Below are 24,879 nucleotides of genomic sequence, written 5' to 3' on the forward strand. Positions count from 1 at the left end.
TCAATAAAACATTCTCGGGTGAGGATAATGGAAGGAGGGAGGGAGAGAGGAAACAATCCAATTAACAAGTAGATCAAGTATTTGGAAAGATAGCTTACCTAAAGAAGATATACTGATGGCAAGTGAGCACATAAAAAGAATCTCAGTATTATTAATCATTAGGAAAATGCTAACACCACAAAGAAATACTATTTTTTAATTTAAATTTTATTTTTCAATTACAGTTAACATTAAGTATTATTTTGTAGTAGTTTTAGGTATATAGGCATAGTGGTTAGACAATCATATACTTTACAGTGTTCCCCTGATATTTCCAGTACCCACCGGGCACCATACATAGTTATTTCAATATTATTGACTATATTCCCTTGGTTGTACTTTATATCCCTGTGACTATTTGGAACTACCAATTTGTACTTTTAAATCCCTTTTTTTCATCCACCTCCCAGCCCCCTTGTCCTCTGGTAACCATCAGTCTGTTGTCTGTTTCTATTTTGTTTATTCATTTATTTTGCTCTTTAGATTACACATCTAAATGAAATCAATATGCTACTTATCTTTCTTTGTCTGAATTATTTCACTTAGTATAATACCCTTAGGTCCATCCATGCTATCAAAAATTGTAATATTTTCATTCTTATTTATGGCCAAGTTATCCTCCATTGTATATAGGTACCCCCTCTTCTTTATCCATTCATCTATTGATGGACACTTAGGTAGCTTTCATATCTTGGCTATTGTAAATAATGCTACAGTGAACATAGGGGTGCATATATTTTTTTCAAATTAGTGTTTTGGGTTTTTTCAGATATATATCCAGAAATGGAATTGCTAGGTCATAGGCAGTTCCATTTTTAACTTTTTGAGAACCTCATTCCAGTTTTCATCATGGTTGCTCCAAACTGAATTCCCAACAACAGTGCAGGAAAGTTCCCTTTACTCCACATTCACACCAACACTTGTTTGTTAATGTATTGATGATACCAATTCTGACAGGTGTGAGGTGATATCTCGTTGTAGTTTTAATTTGCATCTCTGATGATTAGTGACATTAACCTTCTTTTTCTATATCTATTGGCTATCTGTTTGTCCTCTTTGGAGAAGTGTCTATTCAGGTCCTCTGCCCATTTTTAAATTTGATTGTTTTTTTGGTGTTGAGTGTTTTATCCATTCTTCATAGATTTGTATGTTAATCCCTTATGGGATGTATCAGTAACGCTGCTATGAACATAGGGGTGCATATATTCTTTCTGATAGGTGTTTTGTGGTTTTTAGGATATATTCCCAGAAGTGGGATCACTGGGATCAAATGGAATGCATATATTCTTTTGAATTAGTTTTTTGGGTTTATTCAGATATATTCCCAGAAGTGGGATCGCTGGGTCATAAGGCAGTTCCATTTTTAATTTTTTGAGGAAACTCTCATACTGTTTTCCACAGTGGCTGCACCAGTCTACATTCCCACCAACAGTGCATGAGGGTTCCCTTTTGTCTACATTGTCGCCACACTTGTTTGATTAATTGATGATAGCCATTCTGACAGGTGTGAGATGATATCTCATTGTGTTGTGTTTTTTTTGTTGTTAATCCTTACCTGAGGATACTTTTCCATTGATGTTTTAGAGAGGGTGGAAGGGACGGGGAGAGACAGAGAGAAAAACATTGATGTGAGAGAGACACATCAATTGGTTGCCTCCCACATGTACCACACAGCCAAGGCCAGCAATCAAGCTTGCAACCAAGGTACATGCCCTTGACCGGAATTGGACCCAGGACCCTTCAGTCTGAAGGCTAATGCTCTATCCACTGAACCAAACTGGCGAGGGCTTATTGTGGTTTTAATTTGCATCTCTGATGATTAGTGACGTTGAGCATTTTTTCATATGTCTATACCCAAAATAGTCTTTCTAAATTTAGGATATTAACCTTTTATCAAATGTATCATTAGTGAATATCTTCTCCCGTTCAGTATGTTGTCTCATAATTACTATCACACACCCATTAGAATATCTAAAATTAAAAAGACTGACATGCCAAGTGTTGGCAAGGATGGGGGACAATTGAACTCTCATACAGTGGTGGTTGGGAATATGAAATGATTCAACCACTTTAGAAAACAGTAGCAATTGCTTAAAAAAAGTGAAATGTACACTTACCATATGATCCAGGCATTTCACTCCTAGGCATTTACCCAAGAGCATCTAAAACATATGACTACACAAAGATTTGTACATGAATGGTCATAGCAACTTCACTTGTAGTAGCTCCAAACTGGAAACAAAATAAACATGAATCAATTGGTGATTGTACAAATTGGGTATAATCTATTCAATGGAATACTTCTCAGCAATAAAAAGATGTGAACTACTGAAACATACACTAGCATGGATGATTCTCACAGAAGTTATGTTGAGGGAAAGAAACCAGACCCTCTTTCCAAATGCACATACTCTGTGATTTCATTTATATAAAATTCTAGAAAATGCTAACTAATCAATAGTAATGGTAGGAAATGCAAAAAATATCAAAATTTGTGAGATTAATGGATATATTCATTACCTTATCTTGATTGTGGTGACGGTTTCATGGGTATACATATATACCAACACTTAGCAAGTTGTATATTTTAAATATGTGAAGATCATTGTCTATCAGTTATACATCAATAAAACTATTTTAAAAAAAAGAATGATTGCTTTCCCTTAATTGTTGACCTATTTTAAAATAAAACTCTGAAGTGTTACCAGAATGGGCCTCAATAATTCATTTGTGAGATTTCTCTAACATGGCTAGTAATAACAGCACACTTGTAGTGCTTATTCTGCTGGATGCTGTTCTAAGTTTTTACATATTTAACTCATTTAATCCTTATAACCACCTAATGAGATAGTTATTATCATCCCCATTTTATGAATGAGGAAATTGAGGTCTGAGGAGTTAATAACTTGCCCAAGGCCGAAGCTCAAACCCACAGCCAGGTTTGAACACAAAGCATTTTAGCTCCACAATACTCAGCTCTTAGTCACTGTGGTTAAGGAAGGGAGCCAATTAGGGATGAAGCTGAAGCAGCCAGAGCCGGTCAGAGTACCCATGGAAGCACACATTATATGTCTATTTCCTTCAAGGCAGAAACCTCCATGACTAATGGCTCTAAGCTTAGAAGACCAAGTTAAAGCTTGTTACTGCTGCAAGTCTAAAGTTACTTTTATTTGAAGGTAAATAGGTGCCAGAGCTGGGGTGGTTACATTTGAGTCCACGTGGACAGGTGTTTCAGATTCTGCTCTGCTTGTATTTGTTGATAAGAATCTAGAGATAGCTTTGAGTTCGTGTCAAAGTATATCTGATAGTTTTCAGGGACTTATTTAAAATTAGGCTCAGAAAGTAGGAAAAGGAAGAAAGAAAATGGCTCAAGTCATCAACAATTCGTGGTGTGTGCTTGTGAAGGGATTTGTGACTGCTGTAAATTTCAAATTTGGTTTGGGTATAGGTAAGGAGGAGAGATGATGGGGTTTACTGTGGAATATATATTTCTTGAATGGCAAAGGAGGATAACAACAGTACCTCTCACACATGTGAGAATTAAATGATATTACTATATATTAAAGCTCTTTGAAATTTGCAGTGCAGCATGCAAATTTTATTTGGGAGAGCTTACAGCTCTTCAAATTAAGCTCTTATCCTGTCTAAATCCATCATGTGTATGTATCTAAAATAGTTTGATTTTTAAGTAGCTCTGAATTTCCTATTAAAAATAGACAAATTACTTGAATATTTGAAATCTGTATATATTATCTAAATCTTTTTAAAGAATCTATTTGCATTATTTTTCCTTTAGTAACATTTGGCAATTAGAAGGCATGTATAATATTCAAATTTTACATAATAAACTCGTACGAAATTTAATTGCTCAAATTATTTCAAAGTAACTTTAAAAATAATACTGTGGCTTCATGTCTTAAATTCTTTAGTACCAACAAAAGCAAGACCAAGATGTTAAGCAAATTGAACACAAGCCAGCACAAATTCGTATAATACATGTAAGAAGTAAATCTGATATTTCACTTTCAGAGCAAGGTAAGATTCGTTTTCTTGTAGTAATATGTTTGATACTTAATCCTGATATTGAACAGATATATAATGAGAATCCTTTACTTTTATATACATCTTATCTCTAGGTTTTCTTTTTGTTTCCTTTTTCTCATTTAGTCCATTGGGATAAAGAATCTAGCATCATATTTGATGGTATATTTATTAGTTCCTTTTACCAATAAACTCTGTTTCTAATGGATTTGAAAAAGCTCTCAGGTAGTTTTTTTCCTTGAATGTTACCTTTTGGTTCTTGTACAGTTGATGAAGGCAGGGGTATGGCTGTTAAGGTGCTTTGTAAAGGCTACTTAATGGTGTGTGGTGATGCTGACCAAGTACAACTTAAAAAACAGGATTCTCATGTTAAATGCTATTATATTGAACTTTTCTGCACTGTTGTTTGATTATCAACATTGTGTGGTTAGACTTTAATTCTATAACCTGCATCATGGTATTTTGATGTTGTCTTTATGTTTCTGTAAGGCTGTTCGCCTTTCATGTGCCTTCTTGCTGCTTAATCATTTAAATTTTATATAACCTAAATTCTGAAATTTGGCAGTAGAACTTAAGATATCTAATGTTTAAAACTTTCTATTCACAATCCAGGAAGAAGTATTAGGAATACTTTAAGCAGTGGAATGTTTTTCTTTGTTTTTACAATTGTGATTTGTAATCTCATATATCGAGTGCCAATATAATTGCAAATATAACTATGCACTTGGCATTTGGGGAGGACTTAAATTAGGAGGCACCAAGATATTTATTAGGAGCATGCTGTATGAGGTTTAGATTTTTACTTTTCTGTTTGTTTTCTGTTCCTCTCTTGCTCCAACTTGTCAGAACTTTACCTCCCGACTACTTTTTAAGCTAACCGTGGTATAATAGTGTTAATAATGCATTTTAGACTCCTATGAAAAATTGCCTATAAAACTTTTCTCATGGTATTTAAAAATTAATCATGTCAGTATATAGAGCAAATGAATGTTCTTAGCATAATATCAGGACTGACTTGATATCCTTCTACTGAGTACTGTTACCATTCATGGCCAATGACTTGACATTTAATTTCGTTTTTAAAAATTATAATTTCTTAAAATTATAAGTGAATTTTATCACCTTGAGGATGTTAATGTAATAAAATGACCACTTTTCTCAGCTGATAGGAAAATATCTTTGTTTGTAAATATCTCTCTTTAGGGAAGTGTCATTGTTTTTTGTTTCATAGATATGAATGTCTGACCACAAGATGGCAATAGTAAATTTTTTGTTGACTTAGAACGTCATTAAATAATGTCCAGTTAACATTCAATAAGTCAATAAAAATCATAAGAAGAATAAGAGAAACCAAGGTGTTACTAGTAGGAAGAAGTTTTATTTAGAAAGAGTTTAAAACAATGGACTTAATATGTGTAAATTTTTTAATTTAATTGAAATTAAATTTTTTGAATGAATATAATTGCCTTGGCAAATACAGTCAGTTATGACTTTATTTCCATAAAATTTTTAAAATTTATTTTTTATTTGATGAAACTCTGAGACATTGCCTAATGTTTCCGAGAATAGGAGAGTCAGAGTGGCAAAGTAATCCTTTAGGGCAAGCATGTCAAACTCATAGCACGTGGGCCACATGTGGCCCACAACAAATATTTTTGCGCCCAGCCAGTATAACGGTGTGAGCAGTTATTTACAATTATGAAAGGAAATAAGTCTCCTGTCAGATCCAGAATTACTGACATTCACCTTGGGTCAGTTTTGAAAGTAATCACTGCGAATAAGACATTCCCCACAGTAGGAAAGATAGTAGCAGAGAAGACATGCCAAGTGTCAGGAAGAAAACATTAATTTTATCATCGCTCTTGTTCTTTTTTTTTTTCATACTATATTTTTTAAATAAACCTATGTTTCTATGAAAATTGAAGCTTTTGTTTTTTGCAGCCCACATAAACTTAAACCTTATATATTTGGCCTGTGCTAGCCTTTGAGTTTGACATGCTTGCTTTAGGGTCCTCAGGCCTTTGGGTGACCTTGAAGGAATTCAGTTCTATCTCATACAGAGGCCTTGAAGACAGTGAAGGAAATTCACCTTATTACAAGGGAATCAAACCCACATCTTGTCTGGCAGGTAAATGCTTCTAAGAATACATGGACCCCAAATTGTGGCTGTTTCAGGGCGAAGTATGTATTTCACTTTGAATGAATAATCTACATATATGAAAGCATAATATGCAAAAATATGCAAATTGACCGGATGACAGAACGACTGGTTGGCTATGACATGCACTGACCACCAGGGGGCAGATGCTCAACACAGGAGCTGCCCCCAGCCCGCAGGCCCTGATTGGCCGATGGGGAACAGGGAACTGGGGGTGGGTGGTGGCAGACACGGGCAGTGCTGGAGCCCCGATTGCCCAGCCAGTTGCTCCACACACCGAGGGTGACTGGTGGTGGTGGGGGGCGGGGCCTGTGAGTGGGGCCGGTGAGTGGGTGGGAACAGCCAACCTCTTGGTCCCTCCCCGCAGCTGGTAGGCTCCAGTCGTCCATTGGGGAACTGGGAACCAGGAACCAGAGGTGGGTGGCGCCTGATGTGGGCGGCACTGGGGCCCCGATCGCCTGGGCGACCGGCGGTGGCGTGGCAGGAGCGGAGCCAGCTGCTGGCAGCTGGGGAAGATTGGCCCTGATCACAGGCCAGGCCTAGGGATCCTGCCTATGCAGGAATTTCTTGTGCCGGGCCTCTTGTCCTATATAATAAAAGGCTAACATGCAAATCGATCGAACAGCAAACGACCGGTCACTATGACATGCATTGACCACCAGGGGGCAGACACTCAATGCAGGAGCTGCCCCCTGGTGGTCAGTGTGCTCCCACAGGGGGAGCGTTGCTCAGCCGGAAGCCTGGCTCACGGCTGGCGAGTGCAGTGGCGGTGACGGGAGCCTCTCCTGCCTCTGCTGCAGGCAGGTGGTAAGGAGCGAGGGGTCCTGGACTGTGAGAGGGCGCAGGCTGGGCTGAGGGACGACCCCTCCCCCACTGCCGCCAGTGCACGAATCTCATGCACCGGGCCTCTAGTATTTTTATACAACATATCTTCAATGTAATATAAGTTGGATATTTAGGTGTTTACTTAAGAATACATTCCATTTGCCCTACCCTGTTTGGCTCAGTGGATAGAGCATCGGCCTGCGGACTGAAAGGTCCCAGGTTCGATTCCAGTCAAGGGCATGTACCTTGGTTGTGGGCATGTCCCCAGTAGGGGGTGTGCAGGAGGCAGCTGATCGGTGTTTCTCTCTCATCAATATTTCTGACTCTCTATCCCTCTCCCTTCCTCTCTGTAAAAAATAAATAAAATATATTTGAAAAAAAGAATACATTCCATTCAAGCTAAAAGTCTGGAACATTTATGCTTTATAATTTATTGTTAACTAGAAACAAAGAACAAGAAGATAGTGTATGTGCGAATAACTCTAAAGTGCTTGATAGAAACACTTGTTTTAAAAATAAATGTTTAGATTTCAGAAAAGAATGATCAGTTCAAAACCTATCCTTATTGGCACATTCAATATAAAGTGTAATCAACCCAGTTCAGTTCAATAAACATTAATGAGCCCTCTCCACACACTATACTTCTAAGTCTCAATGCCTTTGCATGTTATCTTCCCACCTGGAGTTTCCTTCTTATCCATGTCTACATGTCTACCAACTTCTTAGTCTTCAAAATTCAGCTCTATCTGAGTCCTTACTGAGCTTCCAATTGAAAAAGATGACTTATTCATCTTTAACCCCACCCCCACCCTCAGTATTTTTGTGCCCTGAACACAGTCATAATCTTAGCAATAGTGTCTATTTACTGAAACCTTGTTAGGCACTCTGTGTTATTATCTCATTTATTTATTACAATACCATGCCATAGAGGTAGTTTTATTCCCATTTTTTAAGAGAGAAGTTTCTGGAAGCTTGAAAATTTGGGATTCAAGCCCCTGTGTGTAAAGCTGATGCTCTTTTCCTGATTTTATGTCATTTTTCCAAGCTCTCTACTAGTTTGACCATATTCTACTCAAATATATCTTTCATAGAGTTACACTAGGACAGAACGCAATCACTCTCAAGTGTGATAGATCTGTTTCTTCCCCCTGAACCCACAATGGTGAAACCTAACATTTGTCAAATGCTTTACAGCTGACAAGGAACCTCTCTCATATCAGAGCTTTCATTTTCACAGCAAACTTGTATGTAAAGATGCTTTTATTGTTGTTGTTTTATTATACAGATGAGAAAACAGAGGCTCATGGAGGTTATGTAACCTCCCTGCTCTTTGCTTGTCTCAGTGTCCACAGAAGTTATTAAAAACTGTTGCTTGATACTGTGGTTTTCAGTATTCTAATAAAACTGGTCAAGATTTGATATCAATGACTTGATATCAAACTAAGTTTTCTACCTGCTATAGTTGTGCAGTTAATTTTTTAAGCATAATATCCTTCAGCCTAAATATTATCCTGAGAAGTTTCTCAACTGGTCTTCCTATATTCATTTTTGATCCCCTATTGTCTATTAGCCACCCAGAGCAAGAGTAATCTTTTAAAAATACGAATCAGATCATATGACTCCTTGCTCAAGACCCTCCAAAGACTTTGTTTTGTTCCAGAATAAAGTCCAGACTCCTTACGGTGACCTGAAAAGATCTACATGATCTGGCCCTTGTCTTCTCTGAAATTATATCAGGGTCAACTTCTGAGATTAAAAACTTGTTAAATGCAGTTTCTTGGGGTTTTTTTCCTTATAAAATTTATGGCACTCCATTAAGATAGTGTGTGTATGCATGTGTGTGTGTGTGTATGTGTGTGTGTGTGTGTGTTTTTTTCTTATAAAATTTATGGTACTCCTTTAGGATAGCATATATATATCTCCTATATGATAAAAGCCTAATATGCTAAGTGTCCATTTGTCCAGTTGGCTGTTCAACCAATCAAAGTGTAATATACCAATGATATGCTAAGGCTGCTCAACTGCTCACTATGATATGCACTGACCACCAGGGGGCAGATGCTCTGACCGGTAGGTTAGCTTGCTGCTGGGGTCCAGCTTATTGGGAGTGAGTGAGATGGGCGGGACATGCCCTGGACCCCTCCTGCAGTCCCTCCCCTGTCCAGTTGGTCGTTCAACCAATCAAAGTGTAATATACCAATGATATGCTAAGGCTGCTCAACTGCTCACTATGATATGCACTGACCACCAGGGGGCAGATGCTCTGACCGGTAGGTTAGCTTGCTGCTGGGGTCCAGCTTATTGGGAGTGAGTGAGATGGGCGGGACATGCCCTGGACCCCTCCTGCAGTCCCTCCCCAGCTGGCCAACCTCCTGTGTCCCTCCCTGGCCCCAATCATGCACCAGTGGGGTCCCTCGGCTTGGCCTGCGCCCTTTCGCAGTCCGGGACCCCTCAGGGGATGTCGGAGAGCCAGTTTCGGCCAGATCCCACAGGCCGGGCCGAGGGATCCCACTGGTGCATGAATTCGTGCACTGGGCCTCTAGTATACACACACACATACACACACACACACCCATAAAAGTAGAAATAGGCAATTTCTGAAGAAGTGCATGAATAATTATCAATATGCCTAATAATTGGAATGATACAACTCTATATTTTTCATGAGTTAACTCAGTGTCTAAGAAATAATTTACTAATAAATCCAAGATAAACTACTTTTCTTAATTATTTTGTAAGGGAGTTGATTTCATGTGTTGAAAAAAAACTTTTAACAGAATTGCTTCGTTCATGAGTGATGTATTCTTAATTCTTATATAAGACTTTAATAACACTTTAAAACATTTTTTCTTTTCCTGCTTTTTACATGGTAATTCAGCTTACAATAGCAGAAACTGATTTCTTAGATTTGATCATTACAGTTAAAGTGCTCAGTTATTCAGCACTGTTGCCACAAATTAATTTAGACTTTAAAAAAATGTGTGTAAGTGTGCATGTGCAACCGAGCACAGAGGGAAAATACCTGTGGCTGAAATTGCTTATGAGGGTATCAGCCTACACAACAAGTCGTTACTCCATTTCTGCTTCGCTGGGTCACTTCAGAATTACCTTGCAAGGGGTGGAAGATCTAATGCAGTGAGAGAGGTATAAGTGTTCGGCTTCAGTTTCTAGGGTGGAAGAGTGAGTGAGAATAATGTGGACAGTGCAGCAAATGCAAATCGGGAAGCCTGTGTTCATGGACTATAATAATTTTCACAATTCCATAGATATATGTCTTCCCTTTTAACAAACCTAATTATTATTTATTATTATTATAAAAGCGCAAAACAAAACAGGATTAAGTTTGTTTAATTATAAAATATGTTCAAATAGTGTGTGTGCATGAAAATGCTTTTATTTTCAGAGTTTCTTTGATGGGCTCCTTAGGCACCACCTAAGAATGGTTTCTTGAGTGTATTTTTACATTCGTGGTCAATGCAGAGGCCCAAAGTGTGCTAGGGTTTCCAGTGGAAGAAATTCAATGCCCTGTGAATTATTTTAAGCGAGGATGCTGTTTACTTTCTTTTAAAATAGTAAAACAAATTACTCTGTTGTGGAATACATACTTACAAAAGTCTTTAAGTGAAATATTCCTGTCAATATTTACCTTAAAATCTAATTGTTAATCTTTGTTATACATGTCAACTCAGAATGGAGAGTAACTTTGTCATGTGATGAGCCTCACACAGTAAGGCTGTGGAGAACCCTGGCACTTTTTTCTTATGAATATAGTTGCGGTAATACTGTCCTATCTAATGAGGTAAAAAAAAATTATTAGGTGGAAATGTAGTTCCAAGACTTGTGATTATTGCCTTTCATGCCCTTCTGCCTACGTTAAAACAAATCAGACATAGGAAGTCCTGGAAATATTATGTTGGATATTTTCTAATTACTATGTCAGCATGATCAATCATTCTCTAAATTCGCCAGTTTCCTGAAATAGCTTAGCCTGTGTTCATAGCACTTTACAGGAAGCAGCACCAAATTAGTCTCCATGTCCCCATATATTTTTCTCGGTGTCACAAAGAATCTATATTGTCTAAATGAAATATTTGTCTTTGGCAAAAGGCCTGTGCACCAAACTACAATTAATGAACACAAGAATTAGAAATCAAAACTTTGTTTAGTCTGAGGAAAAACAATTCTTCAAACTGTAACCACATGGCTGTTTCTTGTTTGCATCAACTCTGGGTGACTGTTATTGTCTTCTGTGAATTCTCTGGGGCAGGGGCCTGACTTTGTTGAATGAGCCAATTGTTTTCCTTTGTGTTGCCCATCTAGTAAGTTCCCATCTGGTTTGTATCAGACTGTTTTCACAGCCAACAACTGCTGCCTTCTCTATATCCTGACACTTCAGGGCCCCACGCTATCAAAGCACTGCTGCGCCGGCCTTGCTGGCAGGGCCCCTACAGCTGTGCCTCACAGCTTGGAGCTATTACCCAGAGCACGGGTAACGTAGAACTTGGACGGCCCCTATTCCCATTGGTGTCGTGTGTACAGTGAACAGAAATCCGCCCTCACCTCCCCACCCCCTCACCCCGAAACTCACTATTCAACAGAAAAATCTGTAAGGCTTGAATGTTAGGGTATGGAGTGGCGGTGTTCTTATTTTCTAGTGGCTTCCTGTACTTGAAAGCTCATTTTTCATTCTTTCACTCTTTTTCAAAAGTTACCAGGTCTGGCCTTGGTGAAGCGAACCTGGTCACTATGTCACATTTAATTCTTGTTTCCAAGTTTAGTCAGGAATGGCTAGATATGGAAAAATCCACCATAACGGCTATACAAATAATTCAGTGTGTTTTTAGTAATCGTCACAGGCCATAACCTGAATGAAATGTTTATATTTAAGAAGGATTTCCATCTCTGAAATTGTATTTTCTGTGTGTGGATTGTAGAAGCCCTTAGGTTCAAACTGCTTGGTAACTATTAGGGAGTTTCTTTGCCTTCAGCTTTGTTTGCTCTCAAATGTCATTTATAAGAATGTGATAATAGTGGCCTCCTCTAACAACTGTGGCCTTGGGTAATTAAAGTTATAGGATTTACTGTTGAGGAAGAGTTAAAGTTGAGCATATATATATATTGATTTCAGAGAGGAAGGGAGAGGGGTTACTGTTGAGGAAGAGTTAAAGTTGAGCTTATTTATTTTTAATATATATATATTGATTTCAGAGAAGAAGGGGGAGGGAGAAAGAAATAGAAACATCAATGATGAAAGAAATCATTGATCAGCTTCCTCCTGCACGCCCCTACCAGAGATAGAATTTGAAACCAGTGCGTGTGCCCTGACCGGGACTCAAACCGTGCCCTCCTGGTTCATAGGTTGACACTCAACCACTGAGCCACACTGGACGGGCAAAGTTGAGTTTATAGATATATAGATATATAGTTATGATATCATTGCTTTTTATAGACATGAACTGAAACAGCAAACTTTTTTGCACTAAAAATAATTAAATGCCTTTCATAGAATGTATTAATATTTATAAATATTATGCTTTATAATATTAATAAAGTGCTTTCAAGATTAGTTAAAATGATAGTAATTTGTGCTTTTAATTTAAGTGAGTAGCTAATTGTTGCAGAACCCAAAGTAGCAAGTTCTATGAGAGTCAAACTAGAGTTACAATGACAAAAGCTCACCTTCTGCTTCTGAACAATTTCAGCTCACTGGTATTTCAAGATTTTAAGAAAAGAAATAGAAAGGAATTTGTCTTTGTAGTTAACAATATAGCCTGTGACTTAGCAGTAACCATTCACTTGATATTAAGTCTGCCTAATAAGGTTAGTTATGTGGCTATTTTAATCATTAGAAAATACTTCAGAACTATAGGGTGTCCCCCCAAAAATGTGTACACACTTTGAATTATTATAAAAGCAGAGTATATTAAAATACATTTCATTTCAAGATGTAATAGAATCAGATGTTAAAGTGTATATACACTTTTTTGGGACACCTTGTATAAAGGAATCACCTTTCATTGCTGAAACTCATCTATTGGGTTTTTTTCAATATAATATTTTTATGGAAGTGTAATATGCAAAAATGTACACTTATGAGTATTACAGCTGAAAGAATTTTCAAAAATGAAGCTACTTGTATAACTCACAGCCAGCTCAAGAAACAGCACGTTGCCAGCACCCTTGACGCGCCCTCACGTTCCCTTTCAGTCACAACCTCACCCTCGCTGGGTTAACCACTGTCCTGCCTTCTAACAGCATAGATTAATTCTCTGGTTTCTGTACTTTGAATAAACAAAATCATGTGAAATGTAAGGCTTCTTTCATGAGGCAAACCCATTGTATTTTTTAAGATTCTTTTCATTTTCAAACCGTTACGGCATGCTTTTATAAAGAATTATCCGAGAGGAATTTATTTTAGTAGCCGTGTCACGCAGGAAGTGTATTGTAGATAAAGTTGTCGACTAAAACATCGGGTCTCTCAGCTCTCAACCAAATTTTAATGCTGGAATGTCCCTCTAGTCATTCCTGCCCCTAAAAGGCAGGAACTCTCTTTGTCATAACACCACACAGCAATACATTCAAGCACTTAAATGGTTTTTAAATGAGCTTTAGTAATTAAATCTACACTATTCAAATAAATCATGGTTTGCATTCAGGATAGGGTGGCTCACTATTTTCTGAATTATCGATCAGCTTCGTGGCAGTTGAATGTAAGCTTTTATGCTGCCCCGATACTGTTCCTGACAGTGCTGTCATTGGAGGGAGCCAATGAGTAACTTAATTTGCTTAAAAATATTAACTTCTTTTTATATATTTTAACTACTTTAATATTTACAGCATTACTTTTTGTCAGTGAACTCAAATTAGTATAAAAGATCCAGCTATTCTGAATCTTACTACATTTTAGATTTCTCCTTATTAGATTTTGTTTCAAATTCTGGACATCATCTATTTAAAATCTCCTGTGAGTTGAAAAATTCATGTTTGAGAGTCTTTGTCCTTATATTCTTATTTTTCAGTTAACAGCTTTATAATACCGTACAGTTTTAAGAAATAATCCATAAAGGATTTGTAAAGCAATAATATAGCGATTTACAGATTTAAGCATTACTATGAGAGCTCTGAGAGCTCTGCCTGCAGTGGCTTTGCGTTTCCATCCTTGCATTCTGTCTCCAAACCCAAAGTCACTTGTGTTTATTTTGTGGTGTCTTGAAATGTTTAAGTAAAAGTTGACACATTCGCCTTTTGTGGTAAAAGTAAAAGGATAAATTATATTCATGGGTAATTTATGACTCAGTTTTTGTTCGTATTAACCACTCTGAATTTCCTAGAAATTTCTAGATCAAATATTTAGATATTTTCTCTTCTTATCCTTTGACTTAAATATCAATGAGTATTAGGTTTCTTCAGTTTTGAACAACAGGGTAAGGTAATGTAAGAACCAACAGATTTGATAAGCAGTTTTCAGATCATGTTGGCCAGGGTGTAGGTTGTGTTTGCTACTTTAATTTTCACCTGCTGAGCCCAATACTCACCGTTCCAGTAAATTTATCATCCAGCAAGTCAGAATTATGAGTCAGCTACTTGTTACAAGAATAAATGACAGTAGTCACTGATAATGACATTGTAGCTTTTTTCATACCGTTAGGAGAAATCAAGATGCTCCCCCAGTTTTGGTAGAGGTGAATGTTGTTTATAACAACAGTAACAATCTATATATATAAAACCCTAATATGCAAATAGACCGAATGGCAGAACAACCGAACAACTGGTCGCTGTGACGTGTGCTGGCCACCAGGGGATGTGCGCGGAACATGGCAGGCGTCAGGATGGTGAGCAGGGGTGCCAGACCAAGGCGGGGTGCTGGTCACTGTTATCGGGGTGAGCCTCTGGTAGTTACTGAAAATTCTTTGCTCCCACACGCTGCGGTCCCGCCCAGCACTCGCACCTGCTGCCAGTGCCAGCCTTGCTCGCACCCGCTGCCAGTACCTGGTGTCGATCCCGATTGCTCGGTGCTGTCAGCAGGTGTGAGTGGCAGCTGCCGGCCCATATCGCCCTGAGGGCTTCTCCACCTCCCCCTGCCCCTGAGGGGCAATCAGGGCAGCAGCTGCCACTTGCACCCGCTGCTGGCGCCGGCCCCAATTGCTCCGCGCCGTCAGTAGGTGCGAGTGGGGCTGGCGTTGTCAATGTGTGGGAGTGGCGGCAGTGGCAGGAGCTGGGCTGCTGGCAGACAGAGGACCGGGGCCGCGGTGGGAAAGGCCAGGTGAGGGCATGGAGGATGGGCCGAGACCCGCCCCTGTGCCCACCGCAGTGTAGTGGCCCACAGTTCCTTTCAAGGTGCACGAATTTGTGCACCGGGCCCCTAGTAATATACTATAATAGCTACCTTCTAAGTATACTTCCTAATGTAATGCATTCTGCTAAGATCTTCAGTCAACCCAATTTGTTAGGTAATAGTCTCATTTTATACTTGAGAATCTGAGACTCAGAGAAGTTACATATTTTGCCCAAGGTCACATCCTATATAATAAAAGCCTAATACTAGTATGTTAAGTGTCCGGTCATCCGATGGGCCATTCAGCCAATCAGAGCATAATATGTTAATGATATGCTAAGGACGCTCAACCACTCGCTATGACATGCATTGACCACTGGAGGGCAGACAGTCGACTGGTCAACCAGTCGCTATGACATGCACTGATCACCAGGGGGCAGACGCTCCAACTGGTAGGTTAGCTTGCTGCTGGGGTCCGGCCGATCGGGACTGAGTGAGATTGACCGGACACGACCTGGAGCCCTCTTGCAGTCCCTCCCTGTCTAGCCAACCTCCCGTGTCCCTCCCTGGCCCCAATTGTGCACCGGTGGGGTCCCTCGGCCTGGCCTGCTCCCTCTCGCAATCCGGGACCCCTCGGGGGATGTCGGAGAGCTGGTTTTGGCCCAATCCCACTCAACACAGGAGTTGCCTCCTGGTGGTCAGTGCGTTCTCACAGGAGCACCGATCCAGAAGCTGGGCTCACGGCTGGCGAGCGCAGCGGCGGTGGTGGGAGCCTCTCCCGCCTTTACAACAGTGCTAAGGATGTCCCAAGGGCTCCCAGCCTGCGAGAGGACACAGGTCAGGCTGAGGGACTCCCCCACCCCACCCCAGTGCACAGATTTCATGCACCAGGCCTCTAGTAACTAATAAAAAAAGACAGAGCTGGGAGTCAAACCAAGTCCAACTCTGAAAGTGGGGAGCAGGCCTAAGCCGGCAGTTGGACATCTCCCAAGCGCTCCCAGCCTGCGAGAGGGCGTAGGCCAGGCTGAGGGACTCCCCCCTCAACCCCCGCACAAATTTCGTGCACCAGGCCTCTAGTAACTAATAAAAAATGACAGAGCTGGGAGTCAAACCAAGTCCAACTCTGAAAGCAAAGGCTTTACTCTTAATGTATCTCCTTCCTTGATAATTTTTAAAGAAAGTATTAGAGATCATTTCTGATTGTTCTTACAGGGCTCAGTATCTGAAGACACATCCTAGTAGAAGAGTATGAAAAAGTTAGGAGGTGGGGAAGAACTGTATGCTGTGGGTTGTAGTCCCTACTACTAATTTGTGACATTGATTTCTTTGTCAGTAACCTCTCTGAATCATGATTTCTTTATTAGTAAGAATAAGATACTTTGTGAAGTCCCTTTTAGCTCTACTGCTGTAATATGTGATCAGTATTTTTTCCTTTTTCTTTTTTAAACAAAAAGTCTCCTTGTCAAAATTATTTTGAAAAGATTGCCTAACAAGAATGATTGTTGTTGTTTTTTTGTCAATGGGAAAAGTTAGAAAATAATCATAGGCTAAATACCAATAAAACTACCATTATTGAGTGCCTACTTTCTAGTTACAGCTCTAAGTTAGTTACATACATCATCTTTGTTAATGATCATCAGAAACCTATGAAATAGAAGAGTAGATTGAAGCACAAATTGGTGGTATTTCAGGTCTCACAGCCAGTTCGTGTTGGCACTGAGAGTTGCATTTAGGCAGTTTAGCTTCTGAGTTTGTGCTCTTAGCTACTAACTTACAGCTGATATAGTGTTCGATTATCATTTACTTGCAATTTTTTATCTTACATACCACAGTATAAAATAGATAGGAGAAGTGTTTTTCCCCTAAAAACTGATCTATAAAAGATCACAGAGTGGTATCTCTATTTGACATAAAGGTTTCAGAAACATCGTTCTGCTGGATATTTCTTGAGCCACTATATGCAAAGAATTGAATCTTGGGGGAAATGAAGCGGTAAAATGGAGGGAAACCATTTGTTTTTCTACCCTTTAAGTAAATCCAGCATTACAATAATTTTACTTCAACCTATGAAGTGGTTTAATGGAGATCTAAAAATAATAACAGATTTGATATGTTATTTCAATTTAGATGTTTTTACTAATGTAATTTTGTATGATACAAAGAGATGACCGAAGTATGTTTTGGTTTGAAGTAATGAAATAGTTGTAATTTTTTTGAGCTAAAATTTTTTTTAATGAAACATTCTTTTTTTATTACAAATAAAATGGAGTGTATAAAATTCACATTTAGGTTTTTATGAATTTAGAAGAGTGTTTCACTGTAGCAGCAACTCTCTTTGGGGATACACCCGGAGTGCAGGCCTATCAGAATAGAAGGGAGCCCTTGTTAGTTTGAAAAGTCCCCAATGTGATTCAGGCTTTCCCTTCTCTCTACCCCAAACCTCGGTTAAAAAAATCACTGGTTTAGAAAGGGCTTCACAACGCCCTTACGCAAACCCATCCAGGTATAACATATAGCACCTTTTTAAAGAGAATAAAACAGAAAGTCAGAACAAGAAGAGGAAAAGAAAAACTACCCAGCATAGCATTCGAGTTACACAAGTGGAAACATTAGCAGATAGAAATGATATAATTTAAAAGGCAGAGAGCTCAGTTGGGTGTTAGCCTTTGAAATCTCTTATATTTTAGGTGGAACAGGAGCAGTTGGAAGATTTGCTGACTACTCTCATTCTGCTCTGTGTTCATTTTGTCTTTCCAATGAAAGAGGATTGAGATAACGTCCTACCCTTCTTTTGGGCTTCACAACACCTAATGTAATAATGATGGGTACATAAAAGGAACTTAAATTTTTTAAGCTGAACCTTACATAGACTGAACGTCCTCTTTCTTAGTTTCCAGCCTGTTTTTGTTAAGTATGAAAGGGAATGATGTTGCTGATTTCTTACCATAACACAATACATATGCTTGAACTCTGGGCTTGGAGGCAACCACCGCAGAGAAGACTGCTACTTACCTGCTACAGATAAATGGTTCTTCAGTGGAAGGGGCCTCTGAGGTGGTCCTGATACCCATTTCCACGATTGTCCTTCAGGATCTGAAAGGTAGCTCACATAAGCGGAAGGGCCAGGCAGGCACGGCTGTCCCTCTCCAACTCAGAAACTTAGAGGCATTCTGGGAAGTGAGGTCATAGGTAGTGTCTCACAGTAACATCATAATGAGCACTTATAATGAATTTAAAGATTTTTAAAAACCAGTATCAAAGTTGGATGTTCCATTTTGGTTTATTTGCAGATTATCAATACATGAGAGGCCCAGTGCATGAAATTCGTGCACTTGCGGGGGCGGGGCGGGGGGGTGTCCCTCAGCCTGGCCTGCACCCTCTTGCAGTTCCCACCCTCTCGCAGTCCGGGAGCCCTCGGGAGATGTCCGACTGATGGCTTAAGCACGCTTTCTCCCCACCGCCCCCACCCTCCCAGGCCTAAGTCAGCAGTCAGACACGCTTAGTGCTGCTACGGAGGCAGGAGAGGCTTCTGCCACCACCACTGCGCTCGCCAGCTCAGAATGGGGCTCCCCAAGTGGGAGCGCACTGACCACCAGGTGGCAGCTCCTGCGTTGAGCGTCTGCCCCCTGGTGGTCAGTGCACATCATAGTGACCTGTTCTGCCTTTTGGTCAGTTTGCATATTAGCCTTTTATTATATAGGATAAGTAAACTATTTGCCCACAATCTTACTCTTATAAAACTATATTTTCCTCTAAAACTGTTCTTTTTAAGATTTCATTTCTTCATTGAACTGTATTGCATTTTAATTTCTAAACATTTAATTTTGATGTCTCTTATAGTATAACTACAGTAGTTTAACAGGACTGTTTGTCTCCGGTGAGAATATATTGCTTAGTTTAATGAACTGTGTAACGCTTAAAATCACATTCATTTAATTGTCTTCTTTTAAATCCACCTGAAATTTTTGTGAAATAAAGGAAGCTTGAGAGGTGACTTTTACCTTAGAGAAAATCAGAAAATACTGGTTATGCCATATTATGACTTTATTCCAAATCATTCTGCGCTAAGAATTTGTTCAAAACAGTGGTTATTGGCAGTTATGGGTGCTTTTCAGAGCATGGGTTGACAGTGGACTATGTGTACTACAGGCTTCTCTCTCCAGTTATTTAACATTTCTCTGCTTCATAATTTTCTAACCATAAAGAGAATTTCTCCCGACCTATTTCATTTTTTTTAAAATATATTTTTATTGATTTTTTTACAGAGAGGAGGGGAGAGGGATAGAGAGTTAGAAACATCGATCAGCTGCCTCTTGCACGCCCCCTACTGGGGATGTGCCCGCAACCAAGGTACATGCCCTTGACCGGAATCGAACCCGGGACCCTTGAGTCCGCAGGCTGACGCTCTATCCGCTGAGCCAAACCGGTTAGGGCACCGACCTATTTCATTTTAATGTTAACATTTGGCTTCTGTTGAACAGTGTAGGGCTCTTTTGTGCTCCCCGACAACTTTATTGGTTGTTTCACATAGATTGTGCTAGGCAGCATGTCCCAGGCTGGCCTAGGGAGAAGGGAAATTCTAAGCTGCTTTTTGTGATTATTAAATCCTTAAGTAAAAATATCTGTGAAAACTTTTAAAATATCTGAATAAATGGCCTGTGGGTTTCTCCTACTTAATACAAATTGTGAATTCTCTTCTGGTCTTTTGCTTCCTCCTTCCCCTAATCTTTGATGCATAAAGATAATAATCTATTAGGTAAAGTATTATTTTATTGACGGTCATTAAAATCCAGCTGTTTAACTTCCTTCTTTATATTAAGGCCACTATATCAGGCTTCTGTTTACCTGGTTTTATGAGAGCAACTGTGGGGAGTGCATTTGGTTTGTGTTCTTTTTAGTGAATAGAAATGAATCATGATTATTTCTATGCTTAACTGATTTTCTTATGCAAAAAAAATTTTTTAACTGTAGCTTCACCAGGTGATATAGATCTCGGACACATTGAGCCCAATCTGTACCTTACATCTGATTTACGGGGATGATTTTTACTTTAAAAGTTGTTGGACTTGGGAGCTATTCAGGTTTTTTCATTTCCCTGCAATTTCTTTTTCTCATAATAATCAACATAGTAGAGATAGTAATTCTAGTGTTTTTTTTCAAATTATAAGAGAAAGTTTCTTTAGAAAGTTACAGAGGAAGTGGAAGTAAGCAGCTGGGCTGCGTAGGCTCAGGAAACAAGTTACGGACACAAAAGAAGGGTCCTTGGAGCTTAGGAGAGGGAAAGGCAAAGGTAACACACCTGGGGGGAGTAGAGGGCGAAGGGAAAGGCTCCAGAGAGGGAGAGCGAGCCCAATTTGTTATTTGCCTAAATATCTATAAGCACTCCCCAGGCATAGAACTCCCTTCAGGCACTGAGCTCAACTCTCCGGAAGTTAGGGGACAGAAAAAATTTATCATTTCCCTTTGGAAAGTTTATAAAATGTTGAATTAAAAGGCTGCAGGTGTGGTATTCAGAGCTCTGAGGATAGTACTTGAGATAATTCCATCTGGGGGAGGTTATTTGTTGGGACAGGACAGTGTTTAAACTTTGAAGTCAGTTTTAAACAAAGTGAAGCAGCTGGAACCTGGCATAAGAAGAAACGAATCTTTCACATTAACTACTGCTTTTTAGAGGAAAAAGAATTGGAGTTGTTTTTACAGGTGCCGATGCAGTTATTCTTCCTATAGGAAGAATTTTATCTTAAATTATAAATTTTAAAATAAGCATTTGTCAACTGAGAAAACAGAAGCAATAGTAAACTTAAAAAATGTAATGGGATTTATGTCTAAACATATTTTGGGATGAGACTATACTAACATATTAAATCACTTTTAAACATGAAAGCAAGGAAAGAAATGTTTAATAGTGACTAATTCTGGAAAGCAGAGGCAGATAAAATATTACATACTAAACATCAAATGACCAGGCACCTTCTCCGTCAAGACTTACAGTATTTTTCTCAAGCACTGAAGCTATAATGTTGCAAAATCTGCAGGGCTGGGTTAAGTATGTGAGGAGAATTGAATGCAGCAGGATAGTTTAGCAGCTGCTTAAACAAGGAATTAAAGCAAGAGGAGATGCGTCCAGGGTGGACAGGAAAAATACTTCAAGAACTCAATAAAACACAGCTGACATATTGTTACATTTTCAAAGACAGCTGGGAAGTGACTGCATTGCTGGCACTCAGGGCTGATTCTAAAGACCAGATCTGGTCAGCCGTGAATCTAAGCAAGCTGTTAGTCATGAGGAACCACAGACTCGAGGTGGAAACCAATCAGTTAGGGTCGGCCATCATTGCAAGGCCTGGCATATGCTACAACTTCATAGAATGCGGAGATAAATAAGACACAGTCGCTGACCTCGTGTAGCCCACATTTAACAGGAACAGCAGACCCACAGCAACTAATGATAATATGAGATGAGAAGGTCACAGGTACTTACTGTGTACCTGCTGTACCGGTCACTCAGAAGGCAGTGACTGCAGGTCCCAATCCATGCTCTTAAGGAGCATACTATCCTGTGGACGTGACAGATACATAACTAATTACAGTGCAGTTGGTAAGTGCTATACTAGAGCTGCCTTTGGAAAACAAAGCATCCACAATTAACAGGAGAGTTCTTTTGCCATTACTGTTGGAAAAACAACTCATGGAGCTGTGGTATCCTTTGAGTCAATGATTCTTAAGTATTTGGGGCTACAGACCCCTTTAAGACATCAATAGCTATGCCCCTCTGTCTCCCTCCTCAATTGTACTTACATGAAAATAATTTGCATACTGTTTCAGGGTATTCACAGATCCCTGGTTGTCCTTCCATGAAATATGGGTTAAGGTCCTCATTAAGGTTAAGTACTTAGATTAAATGGTTGCAGGTTCGATTGCTGGTCAGGGCACATACCTAGGTTTCAGGTTTGGTCCCAGTCGAGGTACACACAGGAGGCAACCAATCAATGTTTCTCAAATCAATGTTTCTCTCTCCCTTCCTCTCTCTCAAATCAATAAACATATTCTCAGGTGAGGAATAAAAAAAGAACAAAGAAGAAGACCATTGTATTTCTTTCCTTTCTAATTTGATTTTTAAATGTGCAGTCTATAACAAACTAGTCTTTATCTGCATGTAGAAAACACCAAAACCCGACAATTTAAAGTACTTCTATCTACTCCTCGTCTCATAGAAGAATACCACAAATTCATATGTGTGGCTTGTGCTACGTGCAGTTAGTTATCTGCTTGTCTAATGTTGTTTTAGGAGAGAAGGCTTTGTTTGGATTTCTCGAAGTTAGCAAATGACAGAGATATCTACACTAATAAAAGAGAAACATGGTAATTGGCGTACGACCGCTACCCTTCCCATTGGCTAATCAGCATATCCTTATGCAAATTAACTGTCAGCCAAGATGGCGGCCGGCAGCCAGGCAGCTGGAAGCGAACATGAGGCTTCCTTGCTTCAGTGACTGCAGACTCCAACATTCCCCGCCTCAGCGCCCCAACCCCCTGATTGGCCCTGCTCTGTGAGTGACAGGGGGCAGCGCCCCAACCCCCTGATTGGCCCTGCTCTGTGCGTGACAGGGGGTGGCGCTGCAACCTCCCCATCGACCCTGCCTTGAGTGTGACAGGGGGCGGTGCCCCAACCCCCCAATCGGCCCTACCCTGAGCGTGACTGAGGGTGGCATCGCAACCTCCCGATCCGCCCTGCTCTGTGCATGACGGGGCGGCGCCCCAACTCCCCAATCGGCCCTGCTCTGAGCCTGACCAGGGGCTGCACTTAGGGATTGGGCCTGCCCTCTGCCACCTGGGAGCAGGCCTAAGCCAGCAGGTCGTTATCTCCCGAGGGGTCCCAGACTGCGAGAGGGCACGGGCTGGGGGACCCCCCTCCCCCCCGAGTGCACAAATTTTTGTGCACCGGGCCTCTGGTACTAGTAATAATAGGTGTTACCAAGTGTTTGAAGATTAGAGTCAGAATGTAAGGCCTGCTGATGAAATTGAATTATCTAAATTTAAAAACCTTTTCAAAAGTTATGTATATTTTAAAAGTTATACAGACAATATACAGGCAAAATATTAAATGGACATTTAAAATCTTTATATTACTTAAATTAAAAAAATCTTTATATTACTTAAAATAAATTAGTTTTAGCTTTTTTGTTCCTTAGTCATATAAATCCAGTATCAAAGAACAGAAAGCATAAAATTTCTTAATAAATTTTAATTATTTGTAAAGCCAAAAAGATTTGAACTTCAAATTCCAAATGTCTACAAAGTATATTAAAATACATCTTAGGAAGCTTCAAGCTCATGGTCTCCCTCAGTGGCGTCCTAGCTTAAATGCATGCCAGGTTAAAGACATACTGCAACCCCATTGAATCAAGAAATGGTCTCTTTAAAAACAAAAATCTGAAAACAGCTGTTGAAACAATTACATCATAGAGTAATGACATGACTGTGGAAATTTTTGAAGTCAAATTCAAAAGCATCAGACTGTATTTACTATAGGTAGAAAATTTATGTTTGCTCTACTGATGATTTGTTAAGATAGTTTGTCTTTTCTTTAAAAAAATTTTTTTAAACTGTAAAGGACCATAACTGGATAGGAATGTTACTCTCTTGCCTGTTAACAGGAATGAAAATGATGCTCTAAAAAAAATGTTCTCAGTTTAAAAATTTCTCTTTTAAAGTTCTTAAAACTGTGACTGTTTTAGCTTATGGAGATTAATACTTCATAAAGTTTTCCTAAAATGTATATTGTGAAACAATTTTAGATAAAATAGTGCATTTTATTCACATAATTGGTTGTTTTAAACAATTACTAGAGTTAAAAGTAGCACAATTACTTGGAGGCCTTCTAGAGCTGTGGGAGTTTGCTTGGTGCATTTCCTTGAAACAGTCTTACCCTTTCTGAAGCCACTACCTTTTGTGGCCAACCCTGAGGGTCATTGCCTCTTGGGATAGTTCCTTTCCAGTTACATAAAAGGAACAGAAGCTCATATAAAGAGCTAATCTATTCTGAGTGCTTTCCCTGTGCCAGCACCATACACAACACTTTCTATGCCTTATTCCATGTAATGTTCACAAAACCCTCCGAGGTAGGTAGTTATCTTTATTTTATAGATGGGGAAACTAGGGTTTAGGGAAGTTATTAACTTTCCCAAAGTCTCTTGTCACTCACAATTGCTCTTACCCCTTACCTATTTTTTTTTATAGCACTTACCATCTCCTGACATTCTTTATGTTTATTTTCTTACTTGTTTCTCATTTGCTCCTACACCGGACTGGAATATGATGCCAGTGAGATTGGAGCCTTTATCTTGTTCACGGATGAAATTTCCAGTGTCTAGAACAGTGCCTGGCACATAGTAGGTGCTCAGTTGATATTTGCTGAGTAAATCGATGGATAAGTCCAGATGCCCAGCTCTGTCCTATTCCGGAATCCATGCTCTCTCCTGCCCCCCACTCAACCCACTCTCTATATTTTTTAAGTGATTTTCTTTTGTTGTTGTTAATC

At 39.5% G+C, this 24,879-nt stretch overlaps 1 protein-coding gene across 1 annotated transcript in view; it reads left to right on the plus strand.

Annotated features, from left to right (window-relative positions):
• The window catches only part of KIAA0586 (KIAA0586 ortholog), a 91,317-nt gene that overhangs the window by 62,290 nt on the left and 4,148 nt on the right, over positions 1-24,879 (plus strand). The window contains 2 exon segments of the mRNA XM_014533270.1: positions 3,969-4,074; positions 21,802-21,804. Coding sequence (XP_014388756.1) covers positions 3,969-4,074; positions 21,802-21,804 — 109 coding nt within the window.

This window comes from Myotis brandtii, unplaced genomic scaffold (genome assembly GCF_000412655.1).
Source record: "Myotis brandtii unplaced genomic scaffold, ASM41265v1 scaffold1218, whole genome shotgun sequence".
NCBI lineage: Eukaryota > Metazoa > Chordata > Mammalia > Chiroptera > Vespertilionidae > Myotis > Myotis brandtii.